Genomic DNA, 16,531 nt, shown 5'->3' with positions numbered 1-16,531 from the left:
TATACAGTTCTGTAAGATGTACACAGTTTTTATCTTCCTGAATATGGCATTTCATAAAACTGCTGACTTTCAAGGAAAGTGCATTAAAATCACAGAGTTAGTTATGACTGTCTTTTTTTTTCTCTGAGCTCCAAAATCCACTACATTCTGTGGGAGGCCAGTGACAGTTTTACTCCTAGTCTACTTTTCCATTTGCTGAGAACAAGCACATTATTCCTCTGAGGGAAGTGAAAATTGATACAGCCCTGTCATTCCAAGCTATTAGTCTCTTACTCACTTCTTCTGTTTTCTCCCCAACTAAATCAATATTAACTTTTTTTTCCCATACTGACAAGAATCAAAGTCACTGGAAAAAATGCCTTATATACCTGAGGTATCAGCAGGAGTGCCAAGGGAGGAGAAAAAACAACACAGAACCCCCAGCAACAGTAATTTTGATGGAGGGAAGAGTGCTGTGGCAATGAGCAGCTTAACTGGCTTAAGGGAGCCATTGATCCTGCCTCAGAGTCACATTTTCTAAGCACCTTTTCTGCTCAGAGTACAGATACATTTATGCTGCGATTTCTCAGCCTCCTGTCATCCAAAAAGAGGTATTTGTGCGATCTGAACTGAGTGATCTGTGCTGAGTAAGATCTGGGATTTTTCACGTACAGAGAAGCAAGACCAAGCACTGAACTCCTGGAGCAAAGGCAGGAAACACAACTTACCAAAGCACACAAGGGAAAACCAAACGGGGATGGACAGCCTTGGAGCAGGAGCCTGGCTGTACCACGTGTGGAGGTGCAGGGTGTGAATAAAGCCGAATTCCCATTAGGAAGTGCACTCCTGGCTCTCCTGGGAGCAGTTCTGCTGGAGCACAGCCCCACCAGACCCTTTCCACAAGCAGGAGTCAGTGCTGGGTGAGGAAGGAAGGCTGGAGGAAGCAACACCAACATTCCTGACACTCCAAAGGTGGGACAGTGTCCTCTCCCAGTACCAAACACCTCCAGTCTGGTGAAGGAGGGGTTTGTCTCAGCATGGAAGCAGGACTGTATCTCATGAGCCATGAAAGCACAGCAATAACAACTGGCTAGAAATACCTGACAACCTCTGGACATGCTCTGAACCCCCAAAACTCACTTATGACACATACATAAATTATACAAAATGAGCCCATTACCTTCTTGGACTGTGTCACTGTTTCTCCTGCCATTTTCTACACCCCAGCCCATCCTCACTCCCAAGAAACTTCAAGCAAGCATCAAGATGAGAATTTTGAAAATTGGAAGTTCACAATGCTAAAATTTTATTAGAACCATCTCCACCATATCATAAAACCATCAAATCCCAGAGTGGTTTGGGCTGGAAGGGTCATGAAATCCCATCTCTTTCCACATCTTCCACTACCCCAGGCTGCTCCGAGCCCCATCCAACCACTTGAACACTTCCAGGGATGTGCAGTCCAGAACCTTTATAGGAAATGGCAGAAAAATGTACTTTTTCAAGTGATGAAGTATGGTCTGTAAGTAAGAACAAATAACGCACAGCTTTATCTTTGCAGGGTGTGCAAGGTTTCCAAAAGCCTTGTCCATCAAAAATGAACGTCCCTGCCAGCCTGCAGTGACTGATACCAAGAGCTGACACATTCCAGCCACAGCTGTCTGAGCAGGACCTGGCAGCACCAGGCCAAGGCAGAAGGCAGGGAAGGGGAGATCAGCGTTACCATAACCACATCTGGGAATTCCTTCCCCACAACAAACATTATTTATCATCTGGCTCAACACCAACTTCTCTTGCTGACAAGAGAAGCGGCAGTGAAGGACAATAATCTCCCCTTACCTGGCAGCAGAAAGTGATAAAAGCTGAGGGGAAACTTATTCCATTTCCTCCCATGACCCCACAAGTGGGAAAGATCAACAATCACTCATGTGGACAAAGCAGGCTGTGTGAAACCCAGCACTGCTGGCACTGAGGCTGTGCCTACACCCCCTAACATGAAGCAGAGGTCAGGCTGGATGCACTTTGAGAGAACACAGCCACAGCAAGAGCACTTCCCAAGAAAGTCCTTTAGCTTCCCACTCTGCCAGACCTGAGCTGGGGGAAAGTGCAAGCAGGATTTTGTGCGTCCATGCAGAGAAATACTTCAAATCCTCACATCTCAAATCTGCCTCCACCCTGCTTTTTTAACCAAAGAAACAGAAAGCCCTTGTCCCACAGCAGGGACAAATCTGACCCATGTTTTCTAACCCACTTCAATTTTTGTACAACTTTAGCAAGTGTTAAACACGGAACAGACCCCACGGAAGCACTTCCCCCAGTGGAAGGGGGAAAGTGGGGGCTGGAATATGAGCAGCAGAGGTGTGTGGTCAAATTAGCTTTCTGAAAAACAAGCTTTTCTAAGAGCAGAACCCAAAACTTCCCCCCTTAGCTGAATGTTGCATAAAAACTTCAGCCAGACTAAAAGAATCTGGCTTTATTTCATCTCCCCATTTCTTCATGTGCACAAACACATCCACACACATGGTCGTGTCTCCTGCTGCTCACAAATCCCATCCTCACAGCTCCAGCACATCTGCCATGTCAGACCTCGCCAGCAACAAGCACAAGCTGTGCCCTGCACAACTTCTCCAACTGCTCTTCTCTGGAAGAAAGGGGTGTCCCAGGGAACCTGCAGGCTTTGGGCAATATTCAACTCACACAAGCATACAAAATTCAAAACACAGCTGACAAGTAATTCAGGTGTAGTGGGTCTAAGATCTAAATATTTTCTACATTTTGGAAAAAAGAATGACCACTGCAGGTGTTTACCTGCTCTGCACAGTAAATATTGCCCATATTGAAGAGAAACATTTATACAAAGTGCAGAACAAGCATAAATCAGTTAAGACAAGGCACCCTAACCTCCCTCACACACACACATGATGTTTTAATATTAGATTTTACAATGATCAGAAAATCTCAGAGTTGTTTGGGTTGCAAGGTCCTTAAAGCCCACCTCATTCCACCTTCCACTAGCCTGGGTTGTCCCACCCAACCTGTAATCAATCCTACAGCTACAGACAAATAGATTAGGGTGGGAAGGAATGAGTGTGTTTGTGACGAAACATCCAATGACATTTACAGGAGTGAAATGATTTAAAGAAACTACCCTGGAGCCATGAAGGAAGTTCTACAGAGTCCAACCAGGTGATTGTTCACACCCACAGCCACTGCCGTGTGCTCAGCAGCGATGGGGTGGGGGAGAAGAAGATGAAGAGGAAGGACAGAGAAAAGGCCTGTTTCTGCCACAGCCTGGAAACTCCTGGGATTCTGGCAGAGGAAACAGGATTATTGTCTTTATCATCAGTATTAACAGTCTTCCTACCAAAACAGAGATGCCCAAACCTTGGTAGAGGTTCAAACAGGCATCAGTACAAGCCCTAAAATTGAGTGCTTGGGTTTAATTTCATCTCAACCCAATTAAGAAGGAAAATCTCTAAGAGGATATTGAAATATGGATGCTTCATCTGAGGCTCCATAAGACTCAGAATTCCATAATGGTTGATGTATAAGGCTCCAGCCTCCCTCATTCTGGCAAAAGGCACTTCCCAGCAAACACAAAAGTGCTCTAACTCGGGCATTAAGAATAAAACAATTGACACCACAGTCACTGATTTTCGGTTCTGAAAAGAAATGAGTTTGGGAAAGAGATTGAAATGATCACATTGAAATCTTAGGTCTCAAGCAATTATGGGAGAAACTCAAGTTTCTTTAAACAAACAAGTTTCTTCACTCTGGTTGAGATACTTGTACACTTAAGAGATTGCACAGAAAAATCCCTCAGGAAAAGTGAGACTTACTTTGAAATTTTTAATCTCCACAATTTTTTATCTCATTCTATAACTTGGTGATATTATTTCTTAGAATTGGTATGGTGGAAACACTGCGTTCTATTGTCTGTGGTTGGTCCTGGTGATCTGGGAGGTCTCTCCAACCTCAGTGACTCTGTGTCAGTCCAGGGACATCAAACTCATGACACTGCACTGAAAAGCATCCCATGCTCTGAAATACTAATTGCAACCTTCTTACTACCAAAAAGTGAAGGCAGTAGGGATTTTAGAGCTGTTGTGGTCAGTCATAAGATGCTAAAGTTGGATCCTGCTAAATGTTGCCTAGAAGTGAAGCTCTTAGTTCACTACATAAGCCCCAGTAAGGACTCACAGCCAGTCAGTGGGGCACAACACACAATGCCCTGGAGTAAGGAGAGAAAGGCCAGCAAAATCAGACTCTCCTGAAGCCAGAGCACTGTGCCATCCAACCTCCCACATTCCCTGACACCCAGCACCGTGAGCACTTCAGCACAACAGGGTGCTTTCTAGGGGTTACATGTAAATGTACAGCAAGCTCACAGGCAGGCCAGATGGACAACATGAAGCTGTATTTTCCAGAACATAAGTACACACAGGAATTACCCTGTTACTTGCTGTCCCAGGTTATTTATGTCATGTATAAGAGCACTGTATCCAGTATGGACCCATAATCCCAGGGAAAGAAGAAAAATGCTTCCATAGATAAAAAAATGCAGCTTCTGAATGTTGACTCAGTGAAGGGCAGCAAGAACAGCACAACAAAATGCCTGAAATTCATGGCATTAAAGGAATTATCTTGGGAGCCTTTAATAAATAGGATAAGCTTTAGTTTTTTTAAGTAGTTCATAAACAGTGTTTTGGGTTTTTGATCCATCTGTCAAAATCTTAATTGGTTGTATCCAGAGCATGGACTTGAAGAGTTACAAGGTTAACTGCATAAAGGGTCACAGACAGATCTGCAACTCTGTTTTCACTTTTAATTCAGAAAAATTCTGCCAAAATGCCAGAGGCAGGATATACAACAGCAGAGATATGAAAAGAATATTTTAACTTTTAAAATTTCCCAGATGACAGTTCAGAGAAGGTGGGTTGTGAGTAACTCAGGTTACACTGGTTCATGTCCTGGGAACTACCCAAAAGCTTCTCAGTGGAATTGGGCTTCTGCTTTTTTAAACATTTCTTTCACTCTCCAAAGGGGTTAGTGTAACCTTGCCCCTGTGCAATGCACTGCTCAGAAGCTCCTGTTCTCCACAGAGAGGCATCACCCTGCAGCCCTGCCCCGCTCCCAGTTTCTGCACATTTCAAGGGAAAAGGCTCTGTGGGATTCAATTCTTGCAGTGTTTAAACACACAAGTATGAGGATAAGAGTCATGGCACAACCCAAGCTGGAACAGCCCCGTGGAGTCACCTGGGCTGGCACTGCTGTCACACTGAGTGTGACTCATTAACCCAACCATGCTCATTAACCCAAGTTAAATGGCTAAACCCTTAAATCACCAGGCAAGGGGATTAGTGGTCTCAACAACTCCCAGTGGTCTGGGAGCTCACAGAGGACAGCTCTGCTTTACACACCAGGACAGACACAGAAGTTGGAACTGATGATCTCTGGGGGTCCTTTTCAACTCAGAATTTTCTCTGGTTCTATGGAAAAACAGAACCTTTCCAGAACAAGTTTCCAAGCTGCTCCATACTGTGGACAAATAAGACATTTAAATCTTTATTTTGCTTTCTAATATTGGTATTTCAGTTAAGATTTGTACTAATAGCATAGTAATTTCCAAGAGAAAATAATGAAATAATGACTTGCCAACAGTTCTGTGTAAAATAAACATTCCTCCATAGCAAACACTGATACAATAATTTGTCTAAATGGGCACGTGAAGGATGTAAAATGCTCCAGCCTCTCTCACAGCTCAAACCACTTTCAGCCACAGGGCCAAGCACATTTAAATGTGAACAAACTGCTGTGGAGCACTGGAGCACTCACACAGAGCCTACAAACCCCACAGCACAAGGTCTGTGTGGAAGGTGCTGCCATCCAGATTTATTATTAATTCTGCAGGCAATTCAACTCAGCGTTACTGTTGCAGACACAGTTTACTTTACAGGGGCTGTTTTATCCTTACTCTGATCATCACAACTTACAAGACACAGACACTCATAATCCTAACAGAAAACACATCATCCACACCTTAATTGCTTTTATAACAGGAAAAGAAACCATTCATCCATATGGTGCACCAAAAAGAATTATAAGAGCACATAGGTATTTTGTTGTTAAAAGACTCAAGTCTTCTCTCTCCCCTGGATTATCTTAAAATCATAAATGGTAAATTTGGAACATTATTTTCCAGACTCTCTGAGTGAATTGATTAATGGCCAAAGTTCTGCATCTTTGTGACACTGGATAGGCCTGAGCAGTTGAAGTCAGCTGGGAGAGGAAAGCAGGGCTCCAGACCAAACCCTCCCTGTGCCCGGGTCAGCATCAACCTGCGGAACCCTCTGCTGTCTTTGAACTCCACTTAGTGGAATGGAGCTGGAAACTGAGGGATACAGGGAGGCTTAAAAGAGTTCAAAGGGATGAGGGACCTGGGGTGTATTCAAAGTGCCCATCAGAGCTCAGTGTTCCTGCTAAAACCCATCAATAATTCAAAGTGCACCAGCCTAAAAACTCACTCCTCCACAAAGAGCTTCCAAACCCAACCCACCTTTTATTTAATCTGAAAGCAAATGGCAAAGCACAACACTAAATCAAACCTTGAGCCAGGGGTCTCTGAAGCACTCTGATGCTTCTCAAGTCTCACACCTTTTATTAAGCCTCAAAAACCCTGAGCTCCCCTCACCTCAGCAAGGCAGCACTCCTGTTCTGATATGACATTGCCCTCCTTTCATGTAAATTCCTTCTGCCCCAAGGCTCCAGCCCCCAGTGGGTTCCCTGCCCATACCAGCACTGCTATACCTACAATTATTGCAGGACTTAGCAGACAAATAATTATTAAATAATTTAGCAACATTGCAAAGTGAATTCCTGGGCTCAAGCTGCAAAAGTAACAGAGGATGTTTTGATTTTTGAACTACTTCAAGCTGATAAATGGGAACCTGGTCCAAAATCAGTTCTTTTAAAGGCTGAATGTTTTTACATGTCATATTTGCAATAAGTAAGATTCACACTTAAATACCACATAGAGGAATTACACAGCTCTGCTGCAAAGTAAATCAGAAAAATTTTGGGTGAGATCAAAACATAAACTGGCAGGACCAGGCAATGCCACTTCCCCAAGAAGTGCATTTTTCTAGTCAGTTTGTTTTTACAACCATATTTATAAGTTTATCAGTTTTCCAATAGAACAGAATGGATTTTGAGGCCTGTTGAAGGATTCTGAACATATATAACGTATATGGCACTATGCATTTTTATTTCCAACTCATATAATATTGGATTTGTGGGTGCCTATAAGTAACCATCTTCCCCTTAAATTATTACTTACATAATTCTGAGTGTGATGTTGCCAAAAGCTCTCTGCAGTCAGAGTTGTCAATTCTGACTGCAACTCCCAAACCATGCCCTGAGCCTCCAAAAATCATCTGATGGAGCTTGAAACATCTCTGTACAGATCTAAACAAGCTTCTCATAAAAGTTCCTTCCGGGAAATTAACTATTTGAAAGGAAGAAATTCAGGATGATGGTAGGGAATGTCTTGCACTTTAAAAATATGTCCCAGAGTAAGTTTTTATTAATGTTTCTTTTACTCATCTGGTTGGGTGGAAGCAAGAATTAGTGAGTAGAATCAAAGTTTGTTCACTTAGTTTTAAGAGATAAAAGAAGTTAAACTTCAGGGGAGGGGTCTGGAAGAGGGAATGAGATAATCTCACACTTCTCCATATAAGTATTTGCTTTTCAAAGCCCACAGCCACACATCCACGCAAAATGGAAGCATTCCCTTTCCCTTTGATGCTTCTTAGCCAGGAAAACAGCAGCCTGAGTTTGCAGGTTCTGCTGAGAAAATGGCTAGAAATGACAAGCCAGTAATTGACAGCTCTGGAATTCTGAGTCAAGACCGAAGAGCTCTCTGCTCTGGATGCTCTGGGAGAGTTGAGGGTCAGTGCCTTGCCTGCAGGACAGGGAAGCAGGAGCCTCCACCTTCTGCTCACACCCCACAGCAAGGGATACAATCCCAAACCCATCAAAGCCCACAGACTTCTCCAAATGCCTTCCAGACATCCAGCAGTCCGTGTTGGGGGAACGTGTGCCTGTTCCTCCTCTGAAAAAGGAATGTTTATGTTCACAGGAAGTCTTCTGCCCAAATCTCCGTTTTGCAAGTTAAACAAACAAAAGTATCTAGAAACAGCCTCTGTGCCTCCTGTGCAGCTGCACACCCAGAGCCCTGGCACAGGACAGCAAACACTTCCACGTGGAGCATCCAAACACCAGGAGCCCAAGTTCTTCCCCCTGCCAGGACAGCTGGGCACAGGCCAGGCCAGTGACAGGAGAGTCCTGAGCACTCCAACATCTCCTCCCTAATTTTTACACTGAGAGAACAACCCTGAGCTGCCACACTGTAACACTGCAGCCCTGAGTGAAGCAGTGCTGATGTTCCAAGACTGGAAATTACCTGGAAACCGGATCATGGAAGCACCATGAGGAAATGGTCACAAGGTTCAGGACACAGAGCACAGCTGGAGGCAGAGGTGGAGCACGTGTGGCGTGCTCAAACCTTAAGCACAAAGATGTCGAAGCCAAGAGAGCCAACATATGTTGCAGGATCAGGTTAAATTCCAGACAAAGAATTCCAGAATCCCGGAATGGTCTGGCTTGAAAGGGACATCCAACTCATCCAGTCCCACCCCTGCCATGGCATGGGCACCTCCCACTGTCCCAGGTGCTCCCAGCCCTGTCCAGCCTGGCCTTGGGCACTGCCAGGGATCCAGGACAGCCACAGCTGCTCTGGGCACCTGTGCCAGGGCCTCTCCGCCCTCCCAGGGAGGAATTTCTCCCCTTATCCCCATCCATCCCTCCCTGTCAGGTGTCCCAGCCTGCTCCTGCAGCAGGGTACGAATAAACACATTCCTAGGGCAGGGCAGGGCAGCCATCCCAGGGCAGGCTGAGCTAATGAATGAACATTTCACACTCCCTGCCTGCCTTGCTGCCCCCGAGCTGCCAATTCTGTCATCAGCCCTCCAAGCTCTGGCACCTGAGCAGGGCCTGAACAAACTGTCCTTTCTGTGGACAGCTGCAGGTTAAACACAGCACAGCAAGGTTCCCACAGAAGTTTGGTCTCACAGCTCATACATCCTCTGGCCCCACGAACCTCCACGAGAGAGGAAACACAGAGCCCTGCTCCTGTAAATCTCAGGGATCAGATCTACAAGGCAGTTATTAAATCACTCCAGCCTGGCATGCTGGCAGATCCCTGAGCCCAGCATTACACTGCATTTTAACACCATTCCTGGTAACAGGATGCCTGGCTACAGACAGGAACACACGGGATTTCATCTCCCTTCAAGCACTACCAAAACAGGCATTACTTTTCTGAAGCCCACAGAATCTTTTCAAGTTTATAACTTATTTTAGTTATGTATATAATACAGCCTTCTGATTTTTTTCAGGTCATTAAACTGCAGGAAAGAAAAATTTTCCAACACAACTGTGTTCCAGTTACTAATTAAACCAATTTTAACACTTTTCTGCAACATGTTGGTAAAGATGATTTATGGGGCTGGCAAAAAGCAGGAGGTCAATGTCAAAATAACAGCTGGGCTTATTACAGCCACTTGAAGATTTACTCATGCCATCAAATAGCCACAATGAACAAAAAAACCCTAGAGCTTGCTGTATTTCCAGTGGTAAATGCTGGAGAAGGGAACATAAACTGGATTCCTGCAGGAGGTCTCTGTTTCTGTCCCAAATGGGTTTGTTCTCCTGTGGAGATATGGATTATTCCCTATAAACTCATAAAAACATCCAAAAGAAAAAGAAGAAGGTAAAAAAGCCCCAAAAATACCTTTGGTACTGAACCAACAGGTAAAAATCTCATTTGCTTCTAATACTTCTTTGTGGGTTGTAGCCCACCCTTCCATGGGTACAGCTTCATGAGCATCTTTTTAAAATAAGGAACACAGATGGAATCAGACACAGCTGATCAAGATAAATAAATCCAGGGAAATATGGAGTGCCTGTGAGAAGCCATTCCATGAGCTGAGAGGCCATTCCAATGCCATCCCAACTGCCTTTTCCTTTGTAAAAAAAAAAAATGAAGTATTGACTTCAGAACAGTCAGTCAAAGAGAGCAAAGGGTGTAAAACACCTTCAGAAAGATTTAGCAGTAAGTCCACACAGGAACACCAGCCTCCATCTCCTTCCTGCCCTGCAGATCAGTCACAGCTCCACGCTTCAAGGTATCCTTCCATGACAGAACCCACACTGGATTTCTTCCCATTTCACCAGGGAAAAAAAAACAGGGAACCTGGAATTTCCATAGGTGTGATCTTGTTCCAGGGAAGAATTTTTCTGAGGAGCCTGTGGCAAGCTGGAAGCAAGACCAGGAAACAGAAGAATCAAAAAACTGAGGTGAACTTACTTGAATATTTTCGTAACTCCTTTGACAGCAGAAACCTTGGCCCAGAGACTCCAAATTTTTGAAATCTGTTGATCTTGGCAGGAGGCTGTGCCAATTTTCAGGGAGTTGTGGCTGGAATTATTAAGTTAATAGAGGCAGGTTCCACCTACACTCTGAATAGTTGTTTTTACATACCCATGTCCTTAAAACAGCCCTTGCAACCTCCCCAGCACCCCTTTGGAAGGCAATAGTAAAGAAATCACGTGGAGAAGACAGGGAACGGGAGGGGAAGTCCTCGGTTTAAAGAAGCGGAACATACCAGAATCCATCCAGGTAATTCTGGGAGGAGATGAACAGCATCCAAAGATGAAGGACTGAAAAGGGGCTACTCTTCACACCTAATCTGGGTCTACATCTCACTCAAATATTCATAAAGACAAAGCAGAACAGAGCAAACTTGTCTTTCAAAGCCCCAGCGCACACCAAAATTCAGGCCAATTTTTATGCTTCTTACTGAGAACTTGCATCTTTTAGAGGGACAATGGGAACTGCTGTTTTATGTTTTGCCTTTAAAAATCAATACTTTTTCCTTCTTAAATGCTTCACAAAATAAGTGGGATAAATGATATTGCAGCCTGGAGCTACTCATGCTGCTCCTGACTGCCATGCCCTGAAAGCATCATACCCACAGAAGAGCTGGAGACAAACAAACCCTCCTGCACTGCAGGCACTGAGCAGGCTTGGGATCAAACTCCTGATGGAGAGATCCAAGCTAGGCTGTCCCACCTCCAGCAGACACAGAGCAGGGAGCATCCCCATCCCTGTTGTTCCCACCTCACCCACAAGGCTCCTTTTAGCAGTGGCACCTAAAACTATCCCAGCTAATCCCAGCCAAGGGTACCTGGCCAGGCTTTACCAGTTTCATTTCCTCTGCAGTCCATCTTAGGAAAAAACTTAGGGAAACTCCTTTACAAGCACATTGCCCTCACATTCCTCCTTCCCTGGAATATCATTATATAAAAGAAAAAAAGGCAAACCAAAGGCAGATGACCTCGAAAAGGATCTTCTCTCTGCTGTCACCTTTGCTGACAACAGGCACAGAAGGACTGAGCTGCTCTTTGCAATGTTTCTAACTCCTAAGGCACGAGAGGAAGATCCAATTCCAGGGGCAAAGCCCAGCTGCTGCTGAGGCAGCCCATCAGCTGGGCTGCAGCGGTGCAGAGGCATTCCCACAGGACACAATTCCTGACAGGAATTCCTGGCAGCTGATGCCTGCGCAGGCGGAAGTGATTCTGCCTCAAATACTTCCTCTACCACTGATAACACAATCCCTGCCATGGCCCTGCCAAAGCTGCACTGATAAGGAGAGGATCTGTAACCCAGGCCTGCTCCCACAGGGATTTATTTTTAGTCATCAGATATAGCAAGGCAAACACAGAGACTGTGCTGTTTGAAGGGATAATTCTGTGTCAAATGCAGGATGCTGAAGTGATAAAATGTGCATTACAGCACTTGCCTTGAGCAAATGGCTTTTGAGGGAGCAAAGAATATCATCTGAGAAGCGTGGAGCTGATCAGCTCTCCATATTCCATTACCAAAACCCACTCAGCTGAAGATAATGTCTTAATTCTTTCAAGTGAAGAAGAGAGTATTTATTCCTGGCAGGAAGTAGATATTTAAGGAATTCCTAATCACTCTTTCTCCTGTTTGTATTGATGACATTTAGCACTAAGTAAAGTAAAACCATATTTCATAGAATCACAGAATATCCCGAGTTGGGAGAGAGCATAGGGACCGTCCAGTCCAACCCCAGCCCTGCAAAGACACCCCAACAATCCCACCCTGGGCATCCCTGGGAGCATTGTCCAAATGCTCCTGGAGACTTGGCAGATTTTCTTTAGAATATACCTACTGAATTACATTCATATCTCCTTAAAAGAAGTTTAACTCTGTCGCAGTCAAGAGTCAGTTCTTAATGCAAGCAGAAGGATATGGGACTCCATTTTTTTATCTCACATTTTTAAACTTGGGGAATTTGAAGTTGCCTCAATATGTCCCACAGAGCTTTGATGAGTTCTTCTCAGTTATTTATTCATAAATCTGATAGAAACCAAACAGATATAAAACAAAGCTTGTACTTGCTAGCTGCAAAGTGCTGATGTTGAACAGTTGGCATTTTTATCATTTCACAGTGTAATAACAGACTGTTCTGCACAAATGCAATTTAACCACTTGACCTTCTATTTGTACTAAGATTTTTATGTAGACTTACCACCAATGTGCTCAATGAGTGAGAACCAGGTCAAAAAAGTAAAAGGGGAAATACCTTGTATTTTATGTAAATTGAGAAGAAGCTAAATTAGGAAAAAGGTAAATTGAGAAGAAACATTGCATCTCCGTGGGAGATGGACCAGAAGAAGTTGAACCACAGTTCTGAATATTTATCCCATGTCAGACTAAAACACGTCTATGAGGCAGAACCTGGCTTTTCATTAGGAATTAAAAAGTAATGATGCAGCCCTTAAAATAAATACAGTAATGAACATAAGGTATTTCAGCAAAATGCCAGTCAATTTTGGGCACTGATGCAATCTGTGAGGCTTAACCTGTTGGTACAGCTTTTACACTGGTACAGCTTTGACACTACTGCCTTTGCCTGGCAACCAGCAATTTCCTGGGATGCCACACGTGCCTGGCTGGCCAGCCACAGGTATTGGTAAGATATTGCTCTTGGAAGCAGTGTGGAAGAACATTTATGAAGAGAAAAAGCCCCTCAAAATGCACCCAGCCTCACTTGCACAGTGCAAGGATTAGAAGAGAACAAATCCCTTTTCATACCTCTCAGCAATTTAATTTAAAACTATCTCATCAGGTGAAATGTCAGGCTATTAATACCTCCTGCACCATGAGACCATATTATAAGTGACATAAACGTTACAAAACAACCTGAAATTTGGCCAGGCTGTTAACAGACAGCATTACACAATTCCTGACACGGACAGATAATGCTGTATTTCTACTATGCAAATTTCTAACAGTGAATAGATTTTGAAAGCAGTTTACACCCACCACCCCTCAGATGAAACTCAGTAATTCTCTATTAGGTGCCAAGCTGTCACTTCCCATCACTCCAGCCCACTGCTATTCTCTGCCCTACCTTGGGAGCACAAAGGAGCCTCCAACTTAATTAAAATGCATGAGCCCTGTGTGAATCTATTTTTACATCTCCCAACTGATACTGCTGTTGTATTAACAGCTTTCATTTATTTTACCATTAATACTGCTATTCTAAGGAAGTGCTGCAATGCTTTATCTTTTCACATTTCAGCAGCAAAGCTCTTGTTCTCAAAGAGATTTTTCACCATATAAAAAAGTCCTGACATGGTGGGGATTTATCAGAAACCTTGCTTAGGAAAAGGAAGCAATTAGAGGCACAGAGGGCCTAAGTCACCTTACTGAGGCACAAATTTTGCTTTAGCTACACAAATAGCTAAATATGTCGGGTTTTTCAGAGGCAGATGTGGTGGAAATAGAGAACTCAGCCTTCAAAACACACAGCATCTCAATTTTATGACAGTTCTTCTCATGCTGCTTTCTTCTTGGTTTCACAGCACAGACACAGAAAACAGCTCAGGACTGAGATAACCAATAACAGCTCAATAACCAACACCATTTTTATTTCCTATGCTAGATCCTTCCACAATCTCTGTTTTTCAGGCAGACCTCCTCTGGTTACTGCCTCTGGTCTGGTTGTGCCAGGGGACCACTGAGCAAGAGCAGGGGAAGCTGCAGGAGTAGCAGTGACATCACAAAAAGCAGTGCTAAACCACGCCTGCTTGTGGGAGCTTCCCAGCAGAATGTGCTTCAGGAAAACCTGGAAATTATGTATCACCTGATTTTACTTCTGCCTCTTGCAAAGATAAAGACGAAACCCGCAGGTCTGCCCTGCCATCCTGAAAACATCACAGGAAATGCTTCAGCCCACAAAGAATTAATTATTGGTCATGAAAACAATGTGCCATGCACAGCTTGTGCTCCCTCTCCAGTTGCACATTGTGCTGAACACCCCTGGATGACGGGAGGGAGAACTCAGAGGACCACAGGATGTAAAAACCACACCTGTGCAGATACAGACCTGCTCCAACATAAAACTTCTCTCCAGAAATACTGAAAAATTAGTTGTGTCAAATTAGCAAATTACCAGGAGACAGAAAGTAGGGACATGGATCAGCCATGCTGTTCCTACACACAGAAAATGACAATAAACAGTTTTCAGCAGAGTGAGTTCTGCTCCTGCTTGCCCATTTCCCAGGGGCCTCCATGGGAACAGAGCTCTTTGCACTCTACTTCATGCCCAGTATTTTTTGTGTCTGTGTCTGCAGAGCCCACACCCCAGAACCAATGCTCCCAGAGCCACCAAGTGTGAGCAACAGTAGATCCCAGCCCTGAACAGGACCCAAGCTCCTTCCCAGCCAGAATCTTACAGAGACAGAGAAAAAAAAAAAACAGCTGCATAATTCTGCTTGCAAAAGTGTCAAGCACGGCAGCATGGAAGGCTGTAAATAATTCACTCGGTATTACGGGAAATGTTTCTCAAATGAAAAGGTTGTAACCTCCTTTTGGCTATAAGACTGGCAGATGCTGGAGGCATTCTTGCTCCTATAAGAGCAGAACAAAATGTGTTGTGTTTGTGAGAAACTCCAGGGTCTCAGCCCTCCCTGGAAAATGCTATGCCTGTATTCCTGAGGGAGGGATCACAGAGGAGCAAAGCCTGCACACTTCCAGAAACGCAGCTCAGGCTGGCAAGCAGTTTCTGGTATTTTGATGACACAGCTGCTGCAATACACAATGCAGAGCTAAGGGAAAGGGTAAATTTGATTTATTTATATTTACATAAATACATTCACACATTTTTTTAATCACAAACACACTCAAACCAAAAATACACACACAGTGATTACAGATGACTCAAGACTGAATGTTTGATACAGTTGTAAAACAGTGACATCAGCCAAATCCAGTGGAAATAAAACCATCTCCAAGCTCAAAGGAGAGCTCCACATGACTGAGTGCAGATTCTGCCCCAGCACACAGAAGCAATTCCAGATAAAGTCTCTTCAGCTTTAACTTCTTACCACTAAACATTTAGCAACTAACTAAATAAGCCTCAGTGGAGGTCCCTCTACATGTCCCCACCGTGTCAGCTAGCAGGAAGCACAAGGTGTTTTATGTGTAAGAGAAATCCAAGACTCACCTGTATGTTGCCAAAGTCCACGTTTTCATAGTGGAAATGTGCACACTCAGCCATCTTCGGGAAGTGCCCCTTTGTAAAGGATAACCTGGAGCACACCAAGAGCACACCATGAGATGGATGCAGACCACTCAACACAGATAAACAACAGGTACTGATACAATACAACAACAGCTTTCTCATCTTAAAGCCAATGGAACACAGGGATTTGTTGATGTGATGCATCAGAACGGTGGGGAAGGGAACCAAGTGAGAAAAGAAAGCTGAAATGCCAAGTGGCTTTTCCACTGCATCCCTACAGAGCTGGGTGACATTCCAGCAGCACCACATCCCAGTGCATCCTAGAGAGCTGAGTGACATTCCAGCAGCACCACATCCCAGTGCATCCATCCCTACAGAGCAGGGTGACATTCCAGCAGCACCACATCCCAATGCATCCCTACAGAGCTGTGTGACATTCCAGCAGCACCACGTCCCAGTGCATCCTAGAGAGCTGTGTGACATTCCAGCAGCACCACGTCCCAGTGCATCCCTACAGAGCAGGGTGACATTCCAGCAGCACCACATCCCTCAGGATGGACACGGAGCAGGGACAAGCAGCTGCACCTCACAAATGCACATCCACAGCCTTACACGAGACATGAGGAAAGCAGAACTTTACCTGTGAAAGGCATCACAGCCCATCAGTCCCGGGGGGATGTATCTGAGGGTGCAGAACAAACTCTATTTATCCTTTGCCTTTTGCAAATTCAAAAGTCAGGCATAATTATTTCCAAGTGTCTCCAGCCACACTGGTGGCTGCCGGGGAGCTCCTCTGGCTCTGCAACATGCTCCTGCTTCTGCTGAAGCTATTATAGACTCCTATAGATATTCCTGGTGGTGAGCCAATGAGATTG

General features: G+C 44.4%; 1 protein-coding gene across 10 annotated transcripts in view; it reads right to left on the bottom strand.

Moving 5' to 3' along the window:
- Positions 1-16,531, bottom strand: part of ARHGAP32 (Rho GTPase activating protein 32) — a 238,584-nt gene that overhangs the window by 113,178 nt on the left and 108,875 nt on the right. For 8 of the 10 annotated variants that reach the window (XM_072918149.1, XM_072918150.1, XM_030290907.4 and 5 more), the window contains 2 exons: positions 16,297-16,338; positions 15,639-15,723 (listed from right to left, as the gene is read on the bottom strand). In XM_072918149.1, the coding sequence (XP_072774250.1) occupies positions 15,639-15,723; positions 16,297-16,338 (127 nt within the window). Of the gene's footprint in view, positions 1-9,829; positions 10,113-15,638; positions 15,724-16,296; positions 16,339-16,531 lie in introns of those variants that run through there. The other 2 variants (XM_072918147.1, XM_072918154.1) reach the window with 2 other exon arrangements.

Source organism: Taeniopygia guttata, chromosome 24, assembly GCF_048771995.1.
Source record: "Taeniopygia guttata chromosome 24, bTaeGut7.mat, whole genome shotgun sequence".
In the NCBI taxonomy this organism is placed as follows: Eukaryota; Metazoa; Chordata; class Aves; order Passeriformes; family Estrildidae; genus Taeniopygia; species Taeniopygia guttata.
The sequence above is the reverse complement of the archived record's forward strand: the minus strand, read 5'-3'. Positions and strand labels throughout refer to the sequence as shown.